The 25498-nt window shown below is 42.8% G+C and overlaps 1 protein-coding gene across 1 annotated transcript in view; it reads left to right on the top strand.

Moving 5' to 3' along the window:
* SCIN (scinderin) overlaps positions 1-25498 on the top strand; it is a 96602-nt gene that overhangs the window by 4241 nt on the left and 66863 nt on the right. Inside the window, exons 2-3 of the mRNA XM_073333825.2 lie at positions 7306-7460; positions 9839-10000. Of these exons, the coding sequence (XP_073189926.2) occupies positions 7306-7460; positions 9839-10000 (317 nt within the window). The remainder of the gene's footprint in view (positions 1-7305; positions 7461-9838; positions 10001-25498) is intronic.

The raw sequence follows: 25498 nt of genomic DNA, 5'->3' as shown, positions 1-25498 counted from the left end.
ACCCACTTCATCAGATGCATGGAGTGGAAAATACAGTAGGCAGGTATAAATACACAGCGCATGAAAAGATGGGAGTTGTCTTACCAAGTGGAGGGGTCAGTGCTAACGAGCCAATTCAATTAAGGTGGAAGTGGCCTATTCTCAACAGTTGACAAGGCTTGTCCCTCGTTGTTTTTGCTGATACAGACTAACAGGGCTACCACTCTGAAACCTGTCAGACTTGGTTGTTGGCCCTGTAGGGAGGAGAGCAGCTTCTAACCCTAGAGTAGCCTATCTTCCTTCTGCCACGAACCTGGCAGCAGCTTCTCTCTCCAGAGGAGGGGTTTTTAAAGGTCTGGGGCAGCCCTTAATTGGACAAGGTGTCCCTAATTGACCTGGTGTAGCTCTTTCTGAGCTTCTAGGAAAAAGGACCTTTATCATTCTAGGGTTAACATACCTGCCCTCTTCCAGGAACACAATAAGACCACTCTCTTGCAACTATCCAGCTTGACTTTGTCACAACTGGGGTGTGCAGGACAGTCCAGAATAAATATTATCTGGTCCTTTTATAATTAAGGATTTTTAAAAAAATCCCCCCCACAAACACAAAACCAGAAATAATAATAAAAACGTGGAAATAAATTCCCTAACAGTAATAATTGTTTCTCCTTAGAGAATGGACATTTTCGTCTTCCCAGCCCTACGTGTTGTTCGGTGTGTTAATCTCAGTTGTGGTGCAAGGAAGCAAATACTCACCAGCAACCACACAGCAAAAACACTAACCCAGGAACCTATCCTTGCAACAAAGCCTGTTGCCAACCTTGTCCACATATCTATTCAGGGGACACCATCACAGGAGCCTAATCACATCAGCCACACTATCAGAGACTCGTTCACCTGAACCTCTACCAATGTGATATATGCCATCATGTGCCAGCAATGCCCCTCTGCCATGTCCATTGGCCAAACTGGACAGTTTCTACGTAAAAGAATAAATGGACACAAAAGGGACCCCGGCAGGCAGCAGCGTGCCATTAAAAATCCTGCCCGCCCCAGCCAGCTCTTCTCCGCCCTCCCCCACCCCACCGGCAGGATGAAGAAGCTTGGTCCTGCCTGGCTGCTGCTGCATGGAAGGCAAGCTCTCCCCTCCCCCTGCCTCTTCCCCCAGCTTGCTGGGTTCCTGCCCCTCCTCCTCTCCCTCCCTGCCGCAGATCAGCTGATGGCCCTTGCAAGGGAGGGGGAGAAGCCAGCCATAGTGTGCTCACCGCTCTGGGGAGGAGGTGGAGAAGAGGTGGGGATGGAGCCTAGAATCAGGGCATATGCCCTCCAGCCCCCTGCTGTGAGCCGCTCTGAGCAGGGGGCTGGGAGTGCCCCCAGGACCCTAGCCCACACCCCCAGCCTTCTGCCCTGACCACTGCACCCCCCTCACACACCCCAGCCCTCTGCCCTGATCCCTGCACCTTACATCCCCCAGCCCCCTGCCCTGACCCGTGCACTCCCCTCACACACAGCCAGCCCTGTGCCCTCACTCCTGCACCCCCCACGACCCCAGCCCTGACTCCAGTACCCCCACACATACCGAGCCCCCCCATGTCCTGAGTCTTGCACCCCCACATTCCCACCCCCACCCTGAGCGCCAAACACGAGCTCCTGCACCCTCCCACATTCCTACCTGCACCCCTCGCACCAAATGGGAGCTGCCCAGGTAAGCACTCCACAACCAAACCTCTTGCCCCAACCCTGAGCCCCCTCCCTCATTCTAGCTCCTGGCCAGACCCTGCATCCCAACCCCCAGCCTGCTCCTTCACCCCCAGCCCTGTTGTCAGTGCACTCCCACCCTCAGCTCAGTGCAGAGAGAGAGGAAGAGAATGGGCTAGAACCAGGGAGGAGGTAGGTACCCACTCTATGTGGGCAGGGCTGGGATCCAAGACCGGCAGTGGGCTGAGTGGGGCCAGCAGCCGGGACCTTGGCTGGCAGTAGCCGGCGGACTGACCCCAGACCGGCAGTGGGCTGAGTGGCAGCGGGCTGAGCCGCTCAGCCCACTGCCAGTCTGGGGTCCCAGCCGCTGGCCCTGCTCAGCCCACTGGCGGTCTGGGGTTCTGGCTGCCAGCCTCTTGCCAGCCAAGGTCCCGGCCACAGGCCCCGCTCAGCCCGCTGCTGGCGTAGGTGAACGGAACCCCAGGCTGGCAGCGGGCTGAGCGGGCTGGCGGCGTAAGATCAGCATTTTAATTTTAAATGAAGCTTCTTAAACATTTTGAAAACCTTGTTTATTTTACATACGACAATAGTTTAGTTATATAATATATAGACTTATAGAGAGAGACCTTCTAAAAAATGTTAAAATGTATTACTGAAACGCGAAACCTTACATTAAAGTGAATACATAAAGACTGGGCACAGCACTTCTGAAAGGTTGCTGTCCCCTGGTCTAGATTAAAAGTGCTTTGGGACAGGGACTGTCACTTTGTTATCTTTGTACAGTTCACAAAGGGTCTGGATCCGCTGAGGCCTCTAGGTTCTACCTAAAAAAACAAAGCAAAAAAACAAACAAACAGACAAAAAAACACCTTGGCTTATTTGTATGAGTGTTTCTGGGTTTTTTTAAGCATGGTGTTTAGTTCATAACTTTTCCATCCCTCGGGCTATTAACAAGATTGTGCTTTGTTCTCTTTTCACCAATGTCTGATGTATTCTTACAAAAGAGTAAGCTTTCAGAAATAGGGAACTAAATAATAACTTTGTGGTTTCTACTAAGGATTTACAGTATACAGGCTCTGCTCAGTGAACACGCTAAATGTCTCTGGCCATAAAGGTCCCTAAAGATTTGATACCTTGGAATCCACAAGACTGATCCTAATTCTGGCATCAAATAGGTTTTGGGTTGACTACAATGTTCTGAAAGGATCTTCTCTCCACCATTCAAATACTCTGTCTAAACAAAAGTGTAATCCAATTTAGAGACGTGGTATTGCTGTCACAATACAATTCTAGGAGAGGAAACTTCCAGCATTATGTAAATAACCTAACCCTACCCTCTGCCTCTTGTGCCTTAGGAAAATGTGACTATGGCTGCACCATGTTAACATGGTTTATTCTTGGGTTCCCTATGAGTCTTAACTGACCACCACAAACTTCTAGTTTGCTTTTGGCATTTGTTTTTTTTTTCTTACCTTTTCCTAGCTGTCTTTGCTCTGCAGTTGTGAAGACTTGAAGCCAGTGTAGCAGTAAAAGATCAATTCCAGTCTGTTCACCCAAGAGCCTGTGAACCAATGGAAAAGTGGAGCAAAGATGCTTGCCAGTGTGTCCAGAGTATAAAGAATATTTTTTTTGTTCTGGGTAGGATGTTGCCCAACTTAGTACTCCTTTCAGCAAGCACCAGTTGGCTTGTAGTCGTGGTTACAGCTTGTGCTTGCTACTATGGGCAGACTAGGCAGAGTCTGTGTCATAAATATAAAGGGAAGGGTAAACACCTTTAAAATCCCTCCTGGCCAGAGGAAAAACCCTTTCACTTGTAAAGGGTTAAAAAGCTAGGATAACCTCGCTAGCACCTGACCAAAATGACCCATGAGGAGACAAGATACTTTCAAAAGCTGGGGGGAGGGAGAAACAAAGCCTCTCTCTCTGTCAGTGTGATGCTTTTGCCAGGGACAGAACAGGAATGGAGTCGTAGAACTTAGTAAGTAATCTAGCTAGATATGCGTTAGATTCTGATTTCTTTAAATGGGTGAGAAAATAAACTGTGCTGAATGGAATGTAGATTCCTGTTTTTGTGTCTTTTTATAATTTAAGGTTTTGCCTAGAGGGATTCTCTGTTTTTAATCTAATTACCCTGTAAGGTATTTACCATCCTGATTTTACAGAGGTGATTCTTTTTACTTTTTCTTCTATTAAAATTCTTCTTTTAAGAAACTGAATGCTTTTTCATTATTCTTAAGATCCAAGGGTTTGGGTCTCTGGTCACCTATACAAATTGGTGAGGATTTTTATCAAACCTTCCCCAGGAAAGTGGGTGTAATGTTTGGGAGGATTTTGGGGGGAAAGACGTTTCCAAACGGACTCTTTCCAAATTATATCCCTGTTAGACATTTGGTGGTGGCAGCGATAAGTCCAAGGGCAAAAAGTAAAATAGTTTGTACTTTGGGGAAGTTTTAACCTAAGCTGGTAAAAGTAAGCTTAGGAGGTTTTCATGCAGGTCCCCACATCTGTACCCTAGAGTTCAGAGTGGGGAAGGAACCTTGACATCTGTTTTAGGGATTAGCCATCAAACCATGCCCCATTAGGACATAGTTAAAGCCCTTGCATGCTAGCCAGGCATATCTCTAAGTTCACCCTTCTATCTCCTGGAAAATCTCTACCGGTTGTTGAGATAATGAGACTTTCTGTTTGTATGTGGTTTTTGTGGCTTTCCCCACGTTGCCTGCTAGCAATGCTAATGAGAGGATTTTATGACTTTATAGTTCTAATATTCTGGGTTCTTAGTTCTGTGGAATACTAGTCATCTCTTACCAGGATGGCACTCTCCTTGAGACCATCTTTACCTAGATTGCCATGGCCTCTGGGTTTTCAAGGTTTAGTTCTAGGCCATTTTGTATACCCAGAAATGAATTATCTACACAAAAATGGACGAGCTGCAATCAGCCCTGAGCCACTGGGCCTGATTGTCTTCTCACTCGCACTTGCTTTAGTGGAGCCATTCCTGGCATACATGTGTGTGTATGAGTGTGGATTCAGGCCCTCTAGCTCCAGTTGAGTTTGAGCTGTGTACGCCAGGCTGAATTTACCTGATATTTTAAACAATATTAAATTTTTATTGCAAGACTTGGTATAGAAATTGACTCTTATCTATAACAATATTTCAGGGCCTATTTCCTTGGTCCCTGTGGTATAATTACATGCTATAAATTTAAAGTATGTGCCTTACGGAAATGAATGTCCATAAATTAATTTTTAAACCAATTTTTAACAGTTGCTCTGTGTTTATATGAAAGTGTTTCAACACCAGTCTGTCTGTGCCTATACTGCTTATGGAGTTAATAGTCCTGGCCTTGGCTTTTGTGCTGGGGCACCCAGTTTACAAGCTTCCACTTGCTGGTCTAGTACCTGGAAATTAATGGAGCTCTGCTCGTTGGGATCAAATTGTCAGAATTCTAGGTTTCCGCTGGTCTGTCCTAATCTCAAAAAGTGGGGTACTCCATTGAAGAGTTCTCTCTTTTTCTAAGGGCTGGCATGGCTCCTTCAAGGCTTTTAACTGTCTGCTTGCTGGCTTCGTCTGATCTAAAGCTGCTTCTATAAAGTCAGGCAGCTGTATGATTCCACCCTCCAGAGGATTCTGCATAAACTGTTGTTACTCCTCCCTTTGATTCCCTGAGAACCAGGGTTTCCTCCATTTCAAAAGCAGCTCCAGCAGTTCTTCTCTCCCACGTGAGTTGTACAAGCATTCTCTAAAACTGCAAAGCAACCCAGGATGCATATTAATGTGAGGGGCTAGTTAAGAGGCCATCCTTAGGAAATGTAGTCCCCGCTCTCTGCCTCTCCTTGCCCTTTCCCAGTACATGCAGGTGGGGAAGACAGTTGTCTGGCCTCCTGTAATATGACATTTGGCTGGAGTTTCATCTCTTCCTCCATCTTTTTCCCTCCGTGCAACCCCTGAAAGGTCTCCTGGGCTTGGCATAGACTGCCTGGAGCCTGATGCTGGAAGTAATTTCTTAGTTTTGTCACTTCTCACCCATCTAGGGTTGCCAACTTTCTGATTGCAGAAAACCAAACACCCTTGGCCTGCCCTGCCCCTTCACCAAGGCCCTGCCCTCGCTCATTGCATCCCCCCTCCCTCCTTTGCTTGATCTCCCCCACCCTGACTCGCTCATTTTCAGCAGGCTGGGGCAGAGGGTTGGAGTGCGGGAGGGGGTGAGGGCTCCGGCTGGGGGTGCAAGCTCTGGAGTGGAGGTGGGGATGAGAATTTGGGGTGCAGTAGGGGGCTCCAGGCTGGAGCAGGGAGTTGGGGTGTGGGAGGGGGTATGGGCTCTGGAGTGGGGCCAGACATGAGGGGTTCAGGGTGTGGGAGGGGGCTCCAGGCTGGGTACATAGGGTTGGGAGCTGAGGAGCTGGCGCTCGGGGCAGGGGCAGCACGTGGAGCCCTCCTGGCTGCCCTGCTCATAGGGACATGCCAGCCACTTCCGGGAGCCGTGCAGAGCCGGCCACTGCGGCCAACTGGACTTTTAGTGGCCTGGTCAGCAGTGCTGACTGGAGCCACCAGGGTCTCTCTTTGACCAGGCGTTCCTCAGTCATCTACCGGAAAGGCAACAGCCCAGTTCAGTGGTCCTCTTCTATTGATGACTCAGCTGAAAGCACACAACTTTTTCCATTTGCAAAAAAACAGCAACCTTGCCCCTTATGTGATTGCTTCAGAATTTCTGAACCCTGCTTCACCTCAGTGCCAGAAACCAGGCACAGGCACTGCAGATGATGGAATAAAAGCCCTCTCTGGTGAGACCGGAGACTACTGGTGCCTTTCCAGAGAATTAATCTTAAACATCTATCTTACTAAACATGTGCAATATAGGTTTCTTGGACTGTAGAGAGAGTCTAATCATGCTAGAAAGGGTTTTTTACAGAGCATGCTATAGTAGACTAAGATGAGCCTTGACCATAAATGTGGTCATACTTTCTTGGTAAGAATTGTTGTGTGCTATTCTCTGAAAAGATAACACACCAGTCAGGTTTCAGAGTAGCAGCCGTGTTAGTCTGTATCCGCAAAAAGAAAAGGAGTACTTTAAGGTGCCACAAGTACTCTTTTTTTTTTTTTACACCAAATTCAGTGTAAATGGAACCAGCACGTTTAGCTAAACTTGGTATCCTCCTCCCACCTCAAATATTGCCCCAGGTAACTACTTTCTGCTCCCTGGCCCTCCCAAGCGTTTTCCATGCTCACACTCAAAACAAGTCATTTTGGAAAGCCAAAAGTAGCTTTCAGAGCCATTTTTCAGGCTTGAATTTGTCTCACTAAACTAGAATGTTACTCAAGAAGATTGAGAGAGGTTCTGTTTTGACGCTCCTCCTTCTTGTTTTCTGTAGAAAGCCAGTACTGCAAGTGGCTACGAAATAGTCCTGAAGGGTGTCTGTGTTTTTGCTGAAAGGGTCAAAAGGCGAAAGGGCTGGGTGCATTTTCGCGAAACATAGACTGTTATTCTGCTGAATGTTGCATCAGGATATCATCACGCATCTGATTACTGGGTCCGGGAAAACTATTTGGAAAACAAAAATCCAGGCTACCCATCTTGTTACACTAGAATGACTTGCTCATAAGGGTAATATTTTATCTTTTTTCAGGAAAAGAATGCACCCAGGATGAAAGCACAGCTGCAGCAATCTTCACTGTTCAGATGGATGACTACCTAGGTGGAAAACCTGTGCAGAGTAGAGAAATTCAAGGATACGAGTCTACTGACTTTGTTGGATATTTCAAAGGAGGGATTAAGTACAAGGTAAACAGTCAGCTATGAAAATGTTTCTCCAGAACAAACACAACTCCCCCTCCCCCTCACACCACCTAAAAGGTCAAAACATATCTTTGTTGGATTCTGGAAAATGTTCTGCTTTCTACCTAGCTTTAATACAAAGTAACCATATTTACACAATTAATGACTTAGAATGTTTGAAAAATCAGAAACACAATTTCTTGACACCTTTTATTGGTATTCAAAAGAACCATCTTTCCCTATTGTAATAACTATATAGGATTACATTCTATCATGGTTACTCATATAGACTAGTACCTTTCTCTGCAAGTAGCATTTATTTCAGTGGGAATATTCTCAGTGTAAGGTATTGTTTGACATAAGAATGGCAGAATCTGCCCAATTAAAAAGTAGGCATGAAAAAATGTTTCATGGAGTACATGACAAGATTTGAAGGTCTCTGTCTAAGCTCACAAAAAGGGTGCCTCCCTCCCATGCCTGCTTGTGATATGGGATCCAACAGTTCTGTTCAAATAAGCTCTCAATTTCTTAAGATTGCAAAACGGGGCTGTAAAACCGCATGTGAGCCTGCAGTCTTGCGATTCTTGGTACTTTCTGCTTCTGGGTAAGCTGTCAATACCAGACGAATGACCTCTGCCTCACTGGTTTGGGGCACCTCTGCTTTTGGCCTCATACAGAACCCAGTGTTTGGAAGTGTGTAAAAAAGAAAAATGGGGAAGATACCCGGAACCTCCTTTGGTTTTTGCTTCAAAAAGTTTGGTTTCCATCCCGTATGGAGGGGTTTGCCCACTCCTGTTACATTGGAGTTTTGTACGTGTAGTAGAGCTGGCTGAAAAACAGCATGCATTTTTCATGAAACTTTCATTGAAATTTCAAAAAGTTGAAAATTCCAACCAGTACTAGTGCCTACTTCCCAACAGCAATAACTTATTATCTGTGGTGTTGCCGGCAGTAGGTTGTCATACCAGCTGCTTCTGAAATTCTCTTGGGCAGCAGTAGCTAATTAGTCATTTGGAAGGATTAAAATATTGTTTTGTTAATTCAACTGCTGCTTGCTGAGAAATAAATAGTCTGTGCCTTGAGGCACAACCCTAAGCAAGGGATGTTGTGTGAACTACACAGCTCCAGGAGTAGCTCCACAGCTCGAAACTCAGTCATAATTCTTCCTTTACTTCCTCCTTCTTTGACCATTTTGCTTGAGGAAGGGAGTAGATGGGTGCTGAAGCCCAGGGTCTGGGCCACCTTGTTAGAGGTCTCAAGTGCTTATTTCCCTGTGCAGGCACATAGGCCAAGTCCGTTTAATCCCAAGGGAATACGTTTAAATTCACGAAAGCTCAAACCAGTGTTTTGGATTTTCCCTGTGTGGGCAGCACCCTGGGTCAGATTGCTTCCTAGGTGGCAAACATCCACTTCAGGGACAGGGAGATTACTCACAGAATTACCTTGGAATTCTCTCCTTCCCATACAGAACAGCATCTTGAAACCAGGAGATCTCTTGAGAACGGAGGAGGGTAGGGTCATTTGTAGAGCAGTGTCAGTAATGGATTTTTTGGTGTGCTGGCAATTCTGGAAAATTGGCGGCGGGAATCATTTCGGTCAAACTGAAAATGAATTTTTTCAAATAAAATATGGCTGGTTGGGTTGTTCTGTGTCAAACAAAATGTTTTGTTTTGACAAAATCGGAACAGCCGATTTTGACCATTTTTTAACTGGATTTTTTTAAAAATGAAATTAAAGGAATTTTGAAACAAACTCATTTTGAATAAAAAAATTCAAATGTTTTGTTTTAAAAAAATTATTGTAGATGTCTTTTGAAACAATTGAGCAAAACCAACATGAACTCTCAGATCATTTCAGTGTTTCCAAATCTGCATTTTTTTCACCTGCTAGGAGGGAGTGTTGCCCATCTCTAGTCATCTGTGCAGAGGCCATATGCCTCCATACTTCCTCCTAGTCCCTATGGGCTCCCCTCTTGGGTTCTGCCCAGACAGTCTTGGTCAGCATTACCTTATGCTGGGTTTCCGCACATGGTTGTGGGAAATAGCGATGGAGAGAGCAGCCAGTGCCATTCTCTGCTTCCCTCATTCAGAGGGTCCCCATAGGAACAGGGGAAGGGGTGTAATGATGTTGACACCCATCCCTTCTGTGGTAGTTCCATACACTGGTGTATCTGAATTACAGCTGTATTCCCCCCGGTTCACAGAAGTGCAGGTGTTGATCTGACCCACTGTCTCTGTCCTTCTGGGCTGTGGTCAGTGTTGGTAATCCCAAGCAGAATGCCACATAGCTCTCATTTCGTACATGTCCGAGGTCTGGTTTCTCAATACTGCTGTAGAAAGAAAACCAAACTTAATCAAAGTTTCCATATTTGTTTTTATATTTAGGCTGGTGGCGTTGCATCTGGATTTAAACACGTAGTCACTAATGACTTGAGTGCACAGAGGCTTCTGCATATTAAGGGCCGGAGGGTAGTGAGAGCTACAGAAGTTCCTCTCAGCTGGGCCAGTTTCAACAAAGGAGACTGTTTCATTGTTGATCTCGGAACTGTAAGTTTTTATAGAACTAAGGCTTTGAAAAATAACAGCAACATCCCTACTAAGGTCTGAATGATAGAATGAACTGTATAACTAATCTTGTCACAGTCCCATGAACTGAATGAAAGACCCAAGCTGATGTAGTGTCACATGAGGATTTGAAGATCCTATGATAAATGACTCACAAAGGCTAACTTTAGAAAATTAGTTTTATTTTCTTTACCGATATCGGAGTCTTGTATAAGCAGATTCTGATTTAGGACCCAGTCAGGGAAGGCTGACCTTGGCTGTATAGACCTTGATGTCAGTGTGAGCAGGATTTTACTTAAGTCTTTATTGAGTTGTCTACAATGACACCCAGGTCCCTTTCTGAGTTGCCTGTCTTGCCAGGGTTATACATTTAAAGTGGCATTCTCCAAACTGTATGGTGGATTTGGTCTCCTGTATTCTGCTCTCCCTGTGTGCACGATGCCTATTGATATCAGAGGCAAAATATTGGAGTTGAAATCCACTGTGTGGAATGATGAAACCGTTTTTGCCTTGAATGCAATTCTTAATATTCATTATCCCTTAACATTTACCCTCTACAAACAATGCACTTGAAAAATAACTATCATAACAAGCTTACAATATATATTAAACAATGATAGGCTTGCTGTAGAATTGTTTAGGTAATCTGAGACCAATTATAATTCAGAAGACACTTGTAAACAATGTTCATTTAGGGTTGAGAATATTTAAACCTTTAAACAAAAAGAAAAGGAGTACTTGTGGCACCTTAGAGACTAACCAATTTATTTGAGCATAAGCTTTCGTGGGCTACAGCTCACTTCATCGGATGCATCGGAAGCTGTAGCTCACGAAAGCTTATGCTCAAATAAATTGGTTAGTCGCTAAGGTGCCACAAGTACTCCTTTTCTTTTTGTGAATACAGACTAACACGGCTGTTACTCTTAAACCTTTAAACATGATCCTTTGAAGAGACAGGAGAAGGGAATTATGAGAAACCGTCCTCTATCTTGAGACTTTCAAGTGAAAAAAAAGACTGATTTACAGCAGATGTCTTTCTCTTTATATTACATAATTGCATACCCATACAGAAGTCTGCTTGTGCAGATAAGATTTGGAAACACTAGTACAATGTTGCCTTCATGGAATTAATGTCTGAATTGTAGTTTAATGTTTTTATATTAAAACAAATTCCTGGGATGTAATCCATACTAGTTAAACACTACGTCAGTTGTCATCAGTTTAAATTTATTTGCATAACAGACACTGTCATAGTTAAGGTATGAGAACACATGAAAGAAAATAACTGGACTCTCCTCTTAGCAGCTGCTCTTGAGTCTAAACTTGCATTATAAACCTGACTGATTCTTTACTCTGAAAGAGAATCCTATACCTCTGCCAGGTATGCAACTTGGGTTAGGTAATATAGACATGACCCTTTTGGGGAGGCTAGCATAGGCCCTGATCTGGGGGGCTTGTTTGGTTTATGTTTGGTATGGTTTCCTCCGTTTCTTACTCGGGGAAGATATTGGGGCATGTTGCTGTCTTTATTGGTTGTCTTGTATTTGAAAGTGTCCAGAGGCCTTTGGTTGTGATGCCTTTACAGCTTCCCACTCCTGCCAAGATGGTGCCCTCCAGCCATGGAAGAAACAACCAACTGTTAAGTGTCCACACTATTATCTGGAAATGGCATCTTGGGATTGGACAAAAGACACCAGGAAGAGCCAAATCCCCCCTCCAAAAATAATCCATTGACAGATTAGAATATTGGAGCAAATAAACATGAATGGAAAATGCTGTATGTATAGCTGTGTCATCTCAGGGCCTGATCCTCCCGTGAGGTACTTGCCCTTGGCAACTCCTATTGACTTCTGGCCTCCAGATTCTTCAGGTGCATTATAGGGCTAGAAAAGCTATTTCCAGCGACCAAAAAAAAAAAATATGCAATGATCGCATCCTAGCTCATTTTCTATTGCTTTTGTAAAACATACTCTCCAATATAATCATGATAGCCAGAAGGCAGACGATGAGGGATACTGTGACAGTGTACAGTGAGTGTACTGCATCTTTCACACTCAACTCTAGGGAAAGCAAAGCTTACCAAAAAAAGTTAGTTGGAACAAGGGACAGTATTACAGTGAAACATAAACTAAGGAGACGTGAAGTTCCAGCAAATATCTAGAAGACTAGAAGACTGCTAGAAGACTATGCAGAAGACTCCTGCACACTTTCAGGTAACTAGCAGTCAGAACAGTGCCGGATTAAGGTATAAGCGAACTAAGCGACATCTTAGGGCCTTTCAACATGAGTGACCTCTAAAAAACTGACTCCACTTCAAATTTTATCAAAATCTGTTGATAAATAAAGGAGACATGTGGGGGAAAAAGAAGATTCGCTCTAAATGTAGATATTTTCATTCAAATATGACAAAAATATGCACATCTGGCTACACAAATACCCTTACCCTTCACTAATTGGCGAGAGGCCAGGGCTGAGGAAGAAATGATAATTGCACTTGTAAAATTCGTATTTCTTTGAGTAAGTCTGCTATCAGTCTCCTAAAGCAGCATTTCGTTGGCCAGCTGCTACTGGTAAAATTCTGACCGTGCCCTCATAACTTATTTAAATAAATAAATCTCACTGCTGATAAAATTGGGAAAAATGTGAGGTCAGAGACAGCAGTGTTGTGAAACAATCCTGCCAAGCTCACACTCATATGTTAGTGTGTTCTTCTTTTGATCTGTAAAAACGTACAACTGTGTATTGTAGTGTGTACGCCGCTTTCTGCTTCATGCACTATTCATGCTTCACATGATTGAGTTTGCTGGTGATCATCTTATGGACTTGGGTCCAGTGGATCTTGAGGAGAATAAATTTGTGTTGGCTTCCCTCTGTCAGTTTTGGGAACCTTCACAGTAAATATCAGAGAGTTTTGATGAAAGGATAAATAGAGGGTTTTGAGATAAGTGAAGGAATATATACATATATATCAAAATATCCTGAGTACTTAGTTTGAAATAACTTGCTCACCATGTGCATATATAATTTATAGGCTATTAAAGGCTATAATATTCATTATATTTGCTTTAAATATAAGATAGTTTTTCTCACTTTCTCAATGCCTGTCTAGAGATTAGCAGAAAAAAGACTGGCAAATTCCTCCTTTCTCTTTTGCGCATATAGCTTATTGTCACTGTGTCTGAGGTGTTTACTTGAGATTAATTAGTGGTCCTGTGAGAGACAGAGGATAGAGAAGCCAACATGAAGAGAGATGTTTGCCTAGAAAAAGATTGGGATTTTCAGCTTGGCGGGTTTGGAGCATGCAAGATAATATTTTATTATAGGTAGTATGCTATGTAAAAATTCTTATATATATTTATAAATCACATATCATATGCATAATTGTATTTTTATAGTATGGCAAAAGAAAAATCCCAACAATTCATTGTTTCATAGTGAAAATTAAATCAGAATAAACATTTGTAAATATATTTTCTATATAGTCTGCATAAACTTTATATTTCCCTAACAAAATCAATCAAATGTTTTTTTTATTTATTTATTCATATGAAAAGAAGAATAATTTTCTTTATTCATGGTGTAAAAAAAATTATATATCCTTTCTTGTTTCCCTGTGAGAACGTAGCACTAACTTTCACAGAGGTATCCTGGTAAAATAACACATTATATTTTATTTATATAATATAAAAATTATTTTTTTTTACTGGTTTCAATAAAAATTTTCTGCTACTAATTTTATTACCAATACTAGGTAATTCAGCATAACCTTCTATAAAAACAAAACAAATCAACTGATTGGAAAAATACAACCTGCATACAATTTTCTGATGGTTTGCTTATAATCTGGGTATAATTCGTATCAGTAGAACTACCATAATATTTGAGCTTTATGCCTGTGGGTTATGTGCATCCTATATCCTCTATTGCCTCTTGTATCCTCTATTGCCATCTGATATCCTCTAAAAGTCTCTTTGCCTATTCAGACAAGGAATTCCACAATTTAGATGCCCAACAGAGAAGAAAAATTTCCTGAGAACTCTTCTAGTACGTTGTACTATTTACTGTATTTTTTATAGTGTATTGTTTACTTCTACTTTACTTACTTTTGCAATTCAAAGAATTTGTTTAAAATTTATTTGTCATGATGTGATTGTTCCAGAGAGGGCTGCTGAAAATGAAGATTATTATTCTATTTTTACAACTTTGCCTTTGTGTATATATGCAAATATAAAGCTTTCGTGTTTATATATTCAATGCCCTTTCTGTGGCGGGGGGGGAGAAGAGTTTATTAAAGGTATGGCCTCTTATACTTGACATAGCTTAGGGCCTCAGAATGTCATAATCCATCCCTGAGTCAGAACTAATAACTTCATGGAATGATAATTTTTTCTCTGCGCATAGGCCTCTATAAATTGATACCAATGCCTAGTGTTAAGAAATCAATAGGATGGGCAAGATATGTTGCCCAGTGGAGAATTAAGTTAGGGCAAGATGTAAAAGTTCTAGTTGCTAGAGGACCACAATGTGGGTCTCTTCTGGGTTATCTTGAATAAAGCTATTACCCTGTGTGACCACACAAGCCTCTCTATGTTCCTGCTTGTACACTCAGCATGAACCCCAGCATTATTTGAAAGGGGAACAGAGACTGCCCATTTTTCCAAAGGGCCGTAGAATCCATCTGGATTATCTGTTTGTTTACTTAAATCTGTTTTCTTTATAACAATTGCTATTTTTGCCATCAGCTGATTTTTCGTCTGCATTGTAGACACAAATTCAGCTTCTTGCATTTCTTCTTCATGACGATGATAAAATCAAGAGCACAGAGACCTAGTTAAGGCTATATACACGCTACATCTTAAATTGGTATACGTTATGTCATTCTGGGGTGTGAATAAGCCACCCCCCTGTGTGACATAAGTTCCACCGACCTAAGGGCTGGCGTGGACAGTACTATGTCAGTGGGAGAGCTTCTCCTGCCAAAATACCTACCACCGTTCACGGGGCTGGAATAATTAAGTAGACGGGAGAGCGTGACAGTGGCTCCACACTAATAGTTATGATTCACCATCACACTTTTGCATTGGGTGCCGTCATTTTATTTACTTCTGTGCTCTCTCTTCCTGTTGGAGTGGGTTATTTTTTCTAGGATGTTTTGTACCATTTAAGGGACCACTTGTTCCTGTCAGTATATTAGTCACTTATTTTTTAGCCATGCTGTGGGAATAAATACACTCAAATCTGGCTTTCCAGCCTCCTATCTTGCCACATGGGAGTTCACCTTTATAAATCTGTTTCTTATATGGTGGGCTACTTCTGCTTCTCTCATTCTATTCCCTACTACACTACCAGTAATCAAAAAAAGAAAAGAAAAAAAAGCCTCATTTCCTTCACCACATGCCTTTTTCTCCTACGGTTCTTGTTCTCCACAATTTGTCACCGACTCTCAATTTGTCTAGATGACCTTGCTAGAGCAGTTCTTGGGTTAAAAATCCAGGAGAAGAAATTGGGCCCTGTCCACATAATTTTAACGGACTCTGAGACCTGGTTTGTATCCCTACATGATAGTTAACACCTGCTTAGCAAGTGTGCCAGCTAATAGCGTTTTCCCTTGTCGGTCACGTAGGCTGGGTTTCCTAGAACTTTGTTGTTGCAGTGTCAATATGGCTAGCTCCAAGCATTCAAAATTCAGAGTCAGTTTTACAAAATCTTGAGATTAAAAATAATAAATTTTGAGAACCTTTTATTTGCACTCCAGTTTTTTGACACATTAGAGCTCAGGTGTTCCAGCTTTTCTCCATACCAGGAGATCTAGAAAACCTACTGTTTCTTTTTGTTTTGTTTTGTTTTTAATGAAAGCTTCGATTCTCATGTAAATGCCTGATTCCTGGAGGTAGGGTTTTAAGAAAAAACACCCAATAGTGTGAGTTGCAATAAAATTGTCAGAGCTGATGATCGTTATGCAGGGTAGACAGACCTGCTAGCTGTGCTAGAGTATCCAGTTAGGTTGGCCTGTCTTCCTGCCGCTCTATATGCAGTCAGACATCCAAGAGTGCATTGCTTCTCATGCTGCTGGTGCCACTCTGAGGGCATGTCCTTCAAGTATTTTATCCTTTGCTGAGCAGTAAGTGATAGTGGCACAGATATTCCCAGAATGCACAAATACAATAGTTAGGCAGCATTGTTTGTGAGAAACACACACATGGGAGACACATGACTGCCATTTCCAGAATATAAGAATGACCATACTGGCTCATACCAATGGTCCATCTAGCCCAATATCTTGTCTTCCATCAATGGCCAGGGCCAGATGCTTCTGAGGGACTGAACAGAACAGGACAATTACTGGGTGATCCATCCCTTGTCGTCCAGTCTCAGCAGTCAGAGGTTTAGGGACACCCAGAACATGGGGTTGCATCCTTGACCATCTTGGAGAATAGCCATTGATGGGCCTATCCTCCATGAACTTATCTAATTCTTTTTTTAAACCCAGTTATACTTTAGGCCTTTACAACATCCTGTGCTTTGGGTGAAAAAGTAATTCCTTATGTTTGTTTGAAACCTGCTGCCTATTAATTTCCATTGAGTGATCCCTGGTTCTTGTATTATGTGAAGGGGTAAATAACATTTTTTCTCCACACTATTCATGACTTTATAGACCTCTAGCATATCCCACCCTCAGTATCATTTTTCTAAGATGAATAGTTTGTCCTTTTAATCTCTCTTAATGTGGAAGCTGTTCCATACCCCTAATCACTTCTGTTGCCCTTCTCTGTATTTTTTCCAATTCTATCTTTTTTTAAAATGGTGTGACCAGAACTGCACACCATATTCAAGGTGTAGGCATGTCATAGATTTATATAGAAGCATTATGATATTTCCTGTCTTATTATCTCTCTTTCCTAATGGTTCCTAACGTTGTCAGCTTTTTTGAGGAGCTTTCTATTTTTCTGTTGCTGCACATTAAGCAGATGTTTTCAGAGAACTATGCATGATGATTCCAAGATCTCTTTCTTGAGTGGTACCAACTAATTTAGACCTCATCATTTTGTATGGATAGTTGGGATTATGTTTTCTAATGTGCATTACTTTGCACATTGTTCCATTCCGTGTTTTTCCTAACAGCTGTATTTGTTCCAGCTGTATCAGATGGCAGTATCATAAATGGGTTAAAAAGACATACAATTGTAATTGTAGCATAGACAGGACTCTAGGTCCCTCAGACATTATTCTGACCGACTGAATACGGAGTTTGCTTTGAAACTTGCAGAGTTTTGATCATTCCAAGGTTTGTTGTATCATGGTCTCAAAGGAATTTAAAAAGGTGATTTAACTATTTTTTGTGACAGGATTTTTCTCTCTCAGTGCCCAGAATTAAACAGTTTAGACAAAAATAAGCATTGACAATTCAACTGCTTAACTGAATAAATAAGTAATTTAAATGGGGAAAATCTTCCGAAACAGTCCTCACTAACCATACTAAATCAGAGCATTCTGCGGTATCAGTATATTTATTTATACTTACCTTCTCTAGACAGAGTGTAGATGAGCTAGTGGAAAGCTGGTGTAAGGACATGACATAACAAAATGGTAAAATCCAAATTATTCTTCACTGTTTGTGCTGATTGTTTGGTTTTGCACTTTCTCCTTTGGGACAGTGAAAAACAATGACATAATTTATGCTTTTGTATTTAGTCATCTTCACTTTCCATTTCCAGAGGTTGCAGTGTTTGAGTTGGATGCTTCGTGAGGTACTGGAATTTTGGTTTAAAACTAATTCTATTGAAACTTAAAAAAATATGGAACCATTTCTATTGGTCTCTACTTCTGTAAAAACAAGCTTTTAGAAAACCTAAACTTGAGGCTCAATTTGAATTGCCATTGCCCCTTAAATCTATACTTTCCTTTCCCATTACCTTAAAAACAAAACAAAAAACATTAAAAATTAGGAACCCTTTCACACACAAAAAAAGTAACTCAACTTTTTAATAAGTCATAGCCTACATGAACAAGAAGAGAATCTGTGAAGTCCCAAACAGGGGGATGTGTTTTGTCGGACGCTCTGAGAGTCATGTGTCGAGGTCTGCAGAGCCTTCATATATATTCCAACTGGCTGTAACATCAATAGACCTGGCCAATCCTCTCAAAAGTGTAATCCTGATCCACTGAAGTCAATAGCAAGACTCCCATTTTATTTTTTAGGGTCAGGATTTCACCCCAGATGTTCTCCCTGGCTTCTGTCTGGCCACCTTCTTTATCACACTTTCAGTTCTCTACAGTTTTTGTTCTTTTCTGTTTCATGCCCATTCAGTCTTTGGCTTCGCTGCAGATTTACCAACAAGAGGGGAATTGCAGTGATGGTTTTTGAGATGTGGCTATTTCTCCCTGGACTCTGACCTGCTTAAATTTAACAATGTAGAAAATACTGGAGGTGGGGAGGAGAAAGGATTGGGGAATTAAACCAATTTTTTTTAAAAGACAACTTGAAGGGGAGTCTCAGAAAATGGAAATAACACCGGAGGAAAATAGAGAAAAGCCAGTCAAACTAAAAGGGTATGTTTTCACTTGGAGGGGAAAAAACCCTGTGTCCATACCAGATTAGTGAATTGTAGTTAGCCTGAGGTAAAATCCTAAGAGAAGACCAGGCAGTTTGTAGCTTTCACACAAGTTACTATGGGGGAGTCTGGGGTGTACCTTGACCTGCTGACAAATGTGAAAACTGCAGAGCACCTTGTCTTCACTGGAATTTTACTTCATGTTAGTTAACTGAAACTAGCCAACATGTGGTAAGAACACAGCTGTTTTCCTAATGAAGAGAAGTGAGATGAGGTGGGGGTGGAAGGAGTGGAACACATTGCAAAATTAATGTAAATATTCTACACTTTCTTTCTTCCTTTCAAGTTTTTGAAAGGAACCCTGCTTTATACCAGGCAGCAAATGACACTTTATACCAGGTTACTGAGTGTCATTTTATTTGATAATCAAAAATCTGATAGTGTTGATGCCCTCTTGGTCCAGTTTATGTGATCTTCCATTACATATCTTATTGTGATTATTCTTCCCGGTGTACCAGTATAATCTAATCCAGGCACTTCAATTTCCTTCAAACTCGTTTTTAAAAAGACCCTCCACAGACTGAAACTGTGTTTATATATTTTGCTTGCCCTTTTGCCCAAACAAAGGGCAACATAGTCTACCCTCAGTAACCTTCATGTAATTGAGAGTAAAGTCTACACAGCAATTAAAAACCCATGGCTGGCCCATGCCAGCTGACTTGGGCTAAGAGGCTCAGGCTAAGGAGCTGTTTAATTGCAATATAGATGTTCGGGCTCGGGCTGGAGTCTGGGCTCCAGGACACTATGAGGTGGAAGGGTCCCAGAGCTCGCGCTGCAGCTGGAGCCCAAAAATTTACACTGCAGTTAAACAGCCCCTTAGCCTGAGTCCCACAGGCCCTCCATGGATGTCTAATTGCAGTATAGACATACCTTGATTGCCCAACCCCGCTCCCCACCCCCCCAAAAACCCAACATCTAGCTTAATCTTATGTGATTTGTTTTATTACCTGGGCTTTGAAGTCAATGTGGATTTTATTGGTGTAACAGAAAACAAAATTTAAACCAAATTTGCTGTACTTAAGTGAATGAACAGCAGTTTCGTATGTATGTGATCTGGATCCAAACTTCCCCAAAGTCTGGGGCTGTCTGTATCTGGGGCTTTTTTTTGTGCCTGTTTCTACTACCGCATCTGACTTCGAAGACAAGGGCCAGACATTAATGTTCTCTTTTCTATTTAAGTGGTCAGAACATGTGAATTCTGAGTTGCCTAGCATATGGTTTCCGAATAATCTATAATTTAAGGAACAAGACATGTGGGACTAGTACTTACCACAGAGAGACTATATGGAAAGGCAGCTAGTGAAAACTATTTAGTCAATGTATTCAGTTCCTCCATATCAACTTCTCACAGTAGTTAATTCTGCTTATTTCATGAACACAGGTTTTTACTCCAAATACTCCACAGCTTGTTTTATTTAAACTCTAATCTCAAAGGCGTAGTTTAAAGAAGCCATGAAAGATAGTGTCCAATATGGGTTTTTTTCTATGCAGTACAGTGTATCTGTTTTGCTACGAGTTGTCATGCAGCTGCTGAAACTTCTGAAATGGGGAGTGTAATGTGCTCAGTGGTCTGTCATTTGTAGGGGAGAAAAAGTATCCATCACTGATTAGCATGGGATCAGCGCAGTATCAAGAGTAAAACATAGGCTCAATAGATACTAGGTACTTGGAGAAACAGATTATGGAACAAAATCTTTGTACACCAGTCCATGAATGCCCTTCCTGTGAAATTATTTTAGTTATTAGAATTTTTATGGCACTTGTTTTTGGCTTTCTTAGCTTTTCTCTTTTTGGGCCAGCTAGGGTTTTATAGTACATGGACAGGACACATATTTTCATTTGCCTTCAATCAGGACAGGGTGCCAATTGAATATAAAGTGCACTGTATGTGGAGAAGGGTGTGTGTGTGGGGGCGGAATTTCATACCAAACCTCCTCTGAATGGAGCAAGTGTTTTTGCCTGCACTGTTATTAATAACTCCTCACCCAGTTCAGAGCCAGAAATGGATGCACTGGGATGTGCTTTTATAATTTCTCTCCAGTAATAATTGCTTGCACCATTCATTTTAAGATCTCAGAGTTCTTTGCAAACTGTAAGTAATCAATCCTCAGAACACTTTTGTTGAGCAGGTAAGTATTGTTGTATCATTCTTTCAAATGGCGCAGAGAACTCATGTCACTTAGCATGCCCCTAGCAGTCGGAAGAAGAGCCCAGGACTACTGATTCCTAGTTGCACATTGTACCCAGTAGACCACGCTATATTGTCCCTTCTACACTAATACGTTGAAAAGGGAGAATTCTTCTTTGAGCTGATGCAGCTGTGTATTTCATGGAGGTGTGTGCACACATACACAGCTCACTGAAGCTAGGGAACTTTGCCTAGCGTCCACGTACGGGAGGTGGTTACGTCATGTGGCTCTAGCCCCTACTTTGGCTATATAAGAGCAGTGCTGCCCCAACCCCCTCCTCAGTTCCTTTTCACTGCCCAGGGCTCGAATCTGGTGTTTAGTGTGGTGTTTTCACCTCATGTTTTCAGCCTCAGGTTTCTGAGAGATTCCCCCCCCCCGCCCCCCTAGATAATAGTTGGTTAGTAGAACCTTAGGTTTAGTTTAGTGTTCATATAGTGTTGGAGTCGTTGGCTGCCTTGTGTGATGTCCTCACCAGGGTTCAAGCATTGTCCATCGTGTGGGGGAGCCATTCCCAGTAGTGATCCCCACAAGAGGTGCTTGTTGTGTCTCAGTGATTGGCACATTAAGGAATAGTGCTCCATCTGTAAGTCATTCAAAAAGAGGACACAAGTGTTGAGAGTCTTACGGCTGAAGCAGCACCTTCCGAAGCAGGCCATGCGGCCGGCTTTGGCACTGAGGCCCTCATGTGATTGGCGGTCGCCTGTGGAACTGGCAAGTGATGCTGCACCACATTTGGACCCTGCTATTTCCCCCAAGAGGAAGAGGATTCATTCTCTCTCTGATGCGGTGAGGAAGAAGTCCTGTAAGACTAATCAGGACTAATCCCTGGTTCGGGTAGCTCTTCCTCATCTTCTATGGGGAGTACTGACAGCAACATACTCCTTCCTACATGCAGTTGGAGCAGGGCCATCTAAACACTTACCAGTACCTTGCTGAGATCAGTGAGAGCCCATATCATCGACTCTCGTTTCGGCCTTGGGGGGGTCTGTTGAGTCCAGTAGTGATGACATCGGGACCCGCACCGACTGTTTCCACATCAGTGGCATAGGAGGTGGCTTCAGTCCTGCTTTGCCTCTCAGTCCCTGAGTCTCCAGTAGTTCAGGAGTTTTCCAGTATTTTCTGGTGTTTCCAGGAATTTCTAGCACTTCATCCTCCATTGTGTCCTCGGCACCTTCTGTGCTATATTGTGACAGCATACAAAATAGCTCAGATTGCATCTGCCCAAAGGGCATAAACTCTTTCTACAAGGGCCCTGGCAATATTGTCTAAATCAGTGGTTTTCAAACTGTGGATCATGACACAGTATTGGGTCACAGAATGTAAGGCACTGGGTTGTAGCGGCTCTGGTCAGACCGGGCCTTTAAAAGTCCTGTTGGCGGTGCTGCCCGGCTAAGGCAGGCTAGTGCCTACCTGTTCTGACACTGCTTTGTGCCCTGGAAGTGGGTAGCAGCCGGTCCAGTTCCTAGGTGGAGGGGCCACGGGGCTCCGTGCCCTGCCCCTGCCCCAAGCACCAGCTCTGCACTTCCATTGGCTGGGGGGCAGTGCCTGTGGGCAAGAGCCACGCTGAGCCACTTGCGCACCTCCACCTAGGACCCAGACCTGCTGCTGGCCGCTTCCAGTCCACGGTGCAGGGCAGGTAGGAAGCCTGCCATAGCACCCCAGCTGCGCCACTGACTGGGAGCTGCCCGAGGTAAGCCTGGGCCCCAACCTCACGCCCCAATCCCCTGCCCCAGCCCTGAGCTCCCCCCAAACCCAGAGCCCCCTCCTGTACCCCAAACCCTTCATCCCTGGCCCGAGCCCAGAGTCCTCTCCCACACCTTAAACCCCTCATTCTCAGCCCCACCCCACAGCCCTCACCCCCGCACACCAACTCTCTGCCCCAGCCCTGAGCCCCTCCCACACCCCAAACCCCTCATTCCCAGCTCCATTGGGTCACCAGCATCAAGAACTTTCTTCAACTGGGTTGCCAGAAAAAAAGTTTGGAAACCACTGCTCTAAATGATGTTCCTATATTGGACATTTTACAGGGCTGCCACTTGGTCCTCTGCACATGTTTACAAACCATTGTCTATTACTACTACATCCAGCTCAGATGCAAACTTTGGGAAGGCAGTCCTGCAGTCTGTGTTTAAATAGACTCTGAGCCCCTCCTGCGAGTACTGCTTGTGAGTCTTCTACATGGAATACATGACTGCATCTACTCGAAGAAGAAAACATGGCTACTTACGTGTTTGTTCTTTGAGATGGGATGCTGACATGTATTCTGCAACCCACCCTCCATCCCCTCTGCACTGAGGGCCTTACTCTTGGTGCGGAGGAACTGAGGGGAATGTGGGCAGTGCTGCCCTTATACACGCAGAAGAGGGGCTAGGGCCATAGGGCATGAGTGCTGCCCCTACAGGTACTGCTAGGCAAAGTTCTCTGGCTTCAGGACACTGGGGGCACACACACGTACATGGAATACATGTATGCATCCTGTACCTGCCGGTAGTGGGGGGCAGTGTGAGGGCAGCAGCGAGAGCATGTGACCACGCATTACCCCCTCCCCTCCCATGCATCACCTCTGTGAGCATCACATCTGAAAGAACAACAGGTACAATACAGGTGAATAACTGTTTTATCCTGAGGCGCTAGATGCTTCCTTCACACACAAGCAGCAGGACAGAGAGAGCACTAGAAATGTGGACATGTTACTATGCCAGTTTGTACACTGCAGCTCCAAGGGGGAAAAGGTCTGTTGGCAAGTATTTGTGTCCAGACACCCATCAGTCAGTACATACAGTGCAGGGAACAGCGCATGGTTATGGAGAAAAGATGGTTTCAGAGTAACAGCCGTGTTAGTCTGTATTCGCAAAAAGAAAAGGAGTACTTGTGGCACCTTAGAGACTAACCAATTTATTAGAGCATAAGCTTTCGTGAGCTACAGCTCACTTCATCAGATGCATATTGTGGAAACTGCAGCAGACTTTATATATACACAGAGAATATGAACCAATACCTCCTCCCACCCCACTGTCCTGCTGGTAATAGCTTATCTAAAGTGATCATCAGGTGGGCCATTTCCAGCACAAATCCAGGTTTTCTCACCCTCCACCCCCCCACACAAATTCACTCTCCTGCTGGTGATAGCCCATCCAAAGTGACAACTCTTTACACAATGTGCATGACAATCAAGTTGGGCTATTTCCTGCACAAATCCAGGTTTTCTCACATCCCCCCCACCCCCATGGCCCACCTGATGATCACTTTAGATAAGCTATTACCAGCAGGACAGTGGGGTGGGAGGAGGTATTGGTTCATATTCTCTGTGTATATATAAAGTCTGCTGCAGTTTCCACGATATGCATCTGATGAAGTGAGCTGTAGCTCACGAAAGCTTATGCTCTAATAAATTGGTTAGTCTCTAAGGTGCCACAAGTACTCCTTTTCTTTTTGGAGAAAAGATGGAAACTGTAACCCAACTTCACCTTAGAGGCTTGAAAACCAGAAGGCAAATAACAAAAAATTCAACAATTATTTTTTTTCAAATTGTGATTTTAAAGTCAGTCATGATTTTTTAGCATATGACCTCCATACACGCATTGGTGACCAGTTACGCACACAAGTAGTCCCATAGACTTGAATTCAATGAAATTGCTCATGTGAGTAGCTGCTTACCAATGTGAGGAAGGAGATAATTTGTCCTACAGGGACACTGAAAGAAAATAGAGATGGATATAAAGCACTGTACATACCAGTAACATAACATAGCTCTGTAACATACATAGTCACTTTGATTCCTCTCAAGCTGACTGTTTATATAATTTCAGAAAGGGACTTCTGAAAAATAAACAGGGTATAGCATAGGAATTACTCATGAATTAAGTTGCTGTTTTGAGAAGAGTGAGCATTTGAAGGCTATTTTCACTCTAATAGATATTTAATTTGTCAGCCTTCCAATTCAGAATAACTCTAGTAAAGTAAGACTAAAAATAGTGCCTTAAGTAAATTCTATGAAATTATATATCCTGTACCTGAAACAATATTTATATTGCATAAAATTTTAATGTGTATTCTAATTCTGCTGCTTAGATGGAGATAGTAAAAAATACTTTGAATGTAAAACACACACATTAATTTTCACAACACTCCTGTGTGATTGGCACAGTGTGTATCATCCATTTGACAGTCACTCTATTTCAGTTTAGTCCTCTAACTTGCTTAAGGTTGCATAGCTAACCACTGAAAGGCTAAGAATAAGACCCAGGAACCCTGAGGATCTACTGCACTAGCTTGGTCCCTAATGTATTCATTTCCTGTGTGAACTCCCTCACCTCTTCCTGGGCCTCTCACTTGACAAAGAACATTCTAAAATGTGAAAATTGACTGACAAGCTCGACAATCTAGGGCTGACTCTTTTTTATGGTCATATTGTTTTCTTCCACAAACTTCAAATTGAATCACATTGTTTTTTGTAAAACTGGACTGTTGCAAAACCCACTTATGTGTTTTTGTTTGCTTTCTTGCAATTTTTTTTTAAACTAAATCAATTTAAATTAAGTTGGAGGCTGCTAGTCCATCATGTGGACTGTGTCCTTATAGTGATTTTTAATAATGGAAATTGAAAAGGATCACACAAGTTGCTCTTCATATGGAATAGTATTAAAATTATATTAATATTTATATTTTAATTTTTTGTA

Source organism: Lepidochelys kempii, chromosome 2 (assembly GCF_965140285.1).
Source record: "Lepidochelys kempii isolate rLepKem1 chromosome 2, rLepKem1.hap1, whole genome shotgun sequence".
NCBI lineage: Eukaryota > Metazoa > Chordata > Testudines > Cheloniidae > Lepidochelys > Lepidochelys kempii.
The sequence above is the reverse complement of the archived record's forward strand: the minus strand, read 5'-3'. Positions and strand labels throughout refer to the sequence as shown.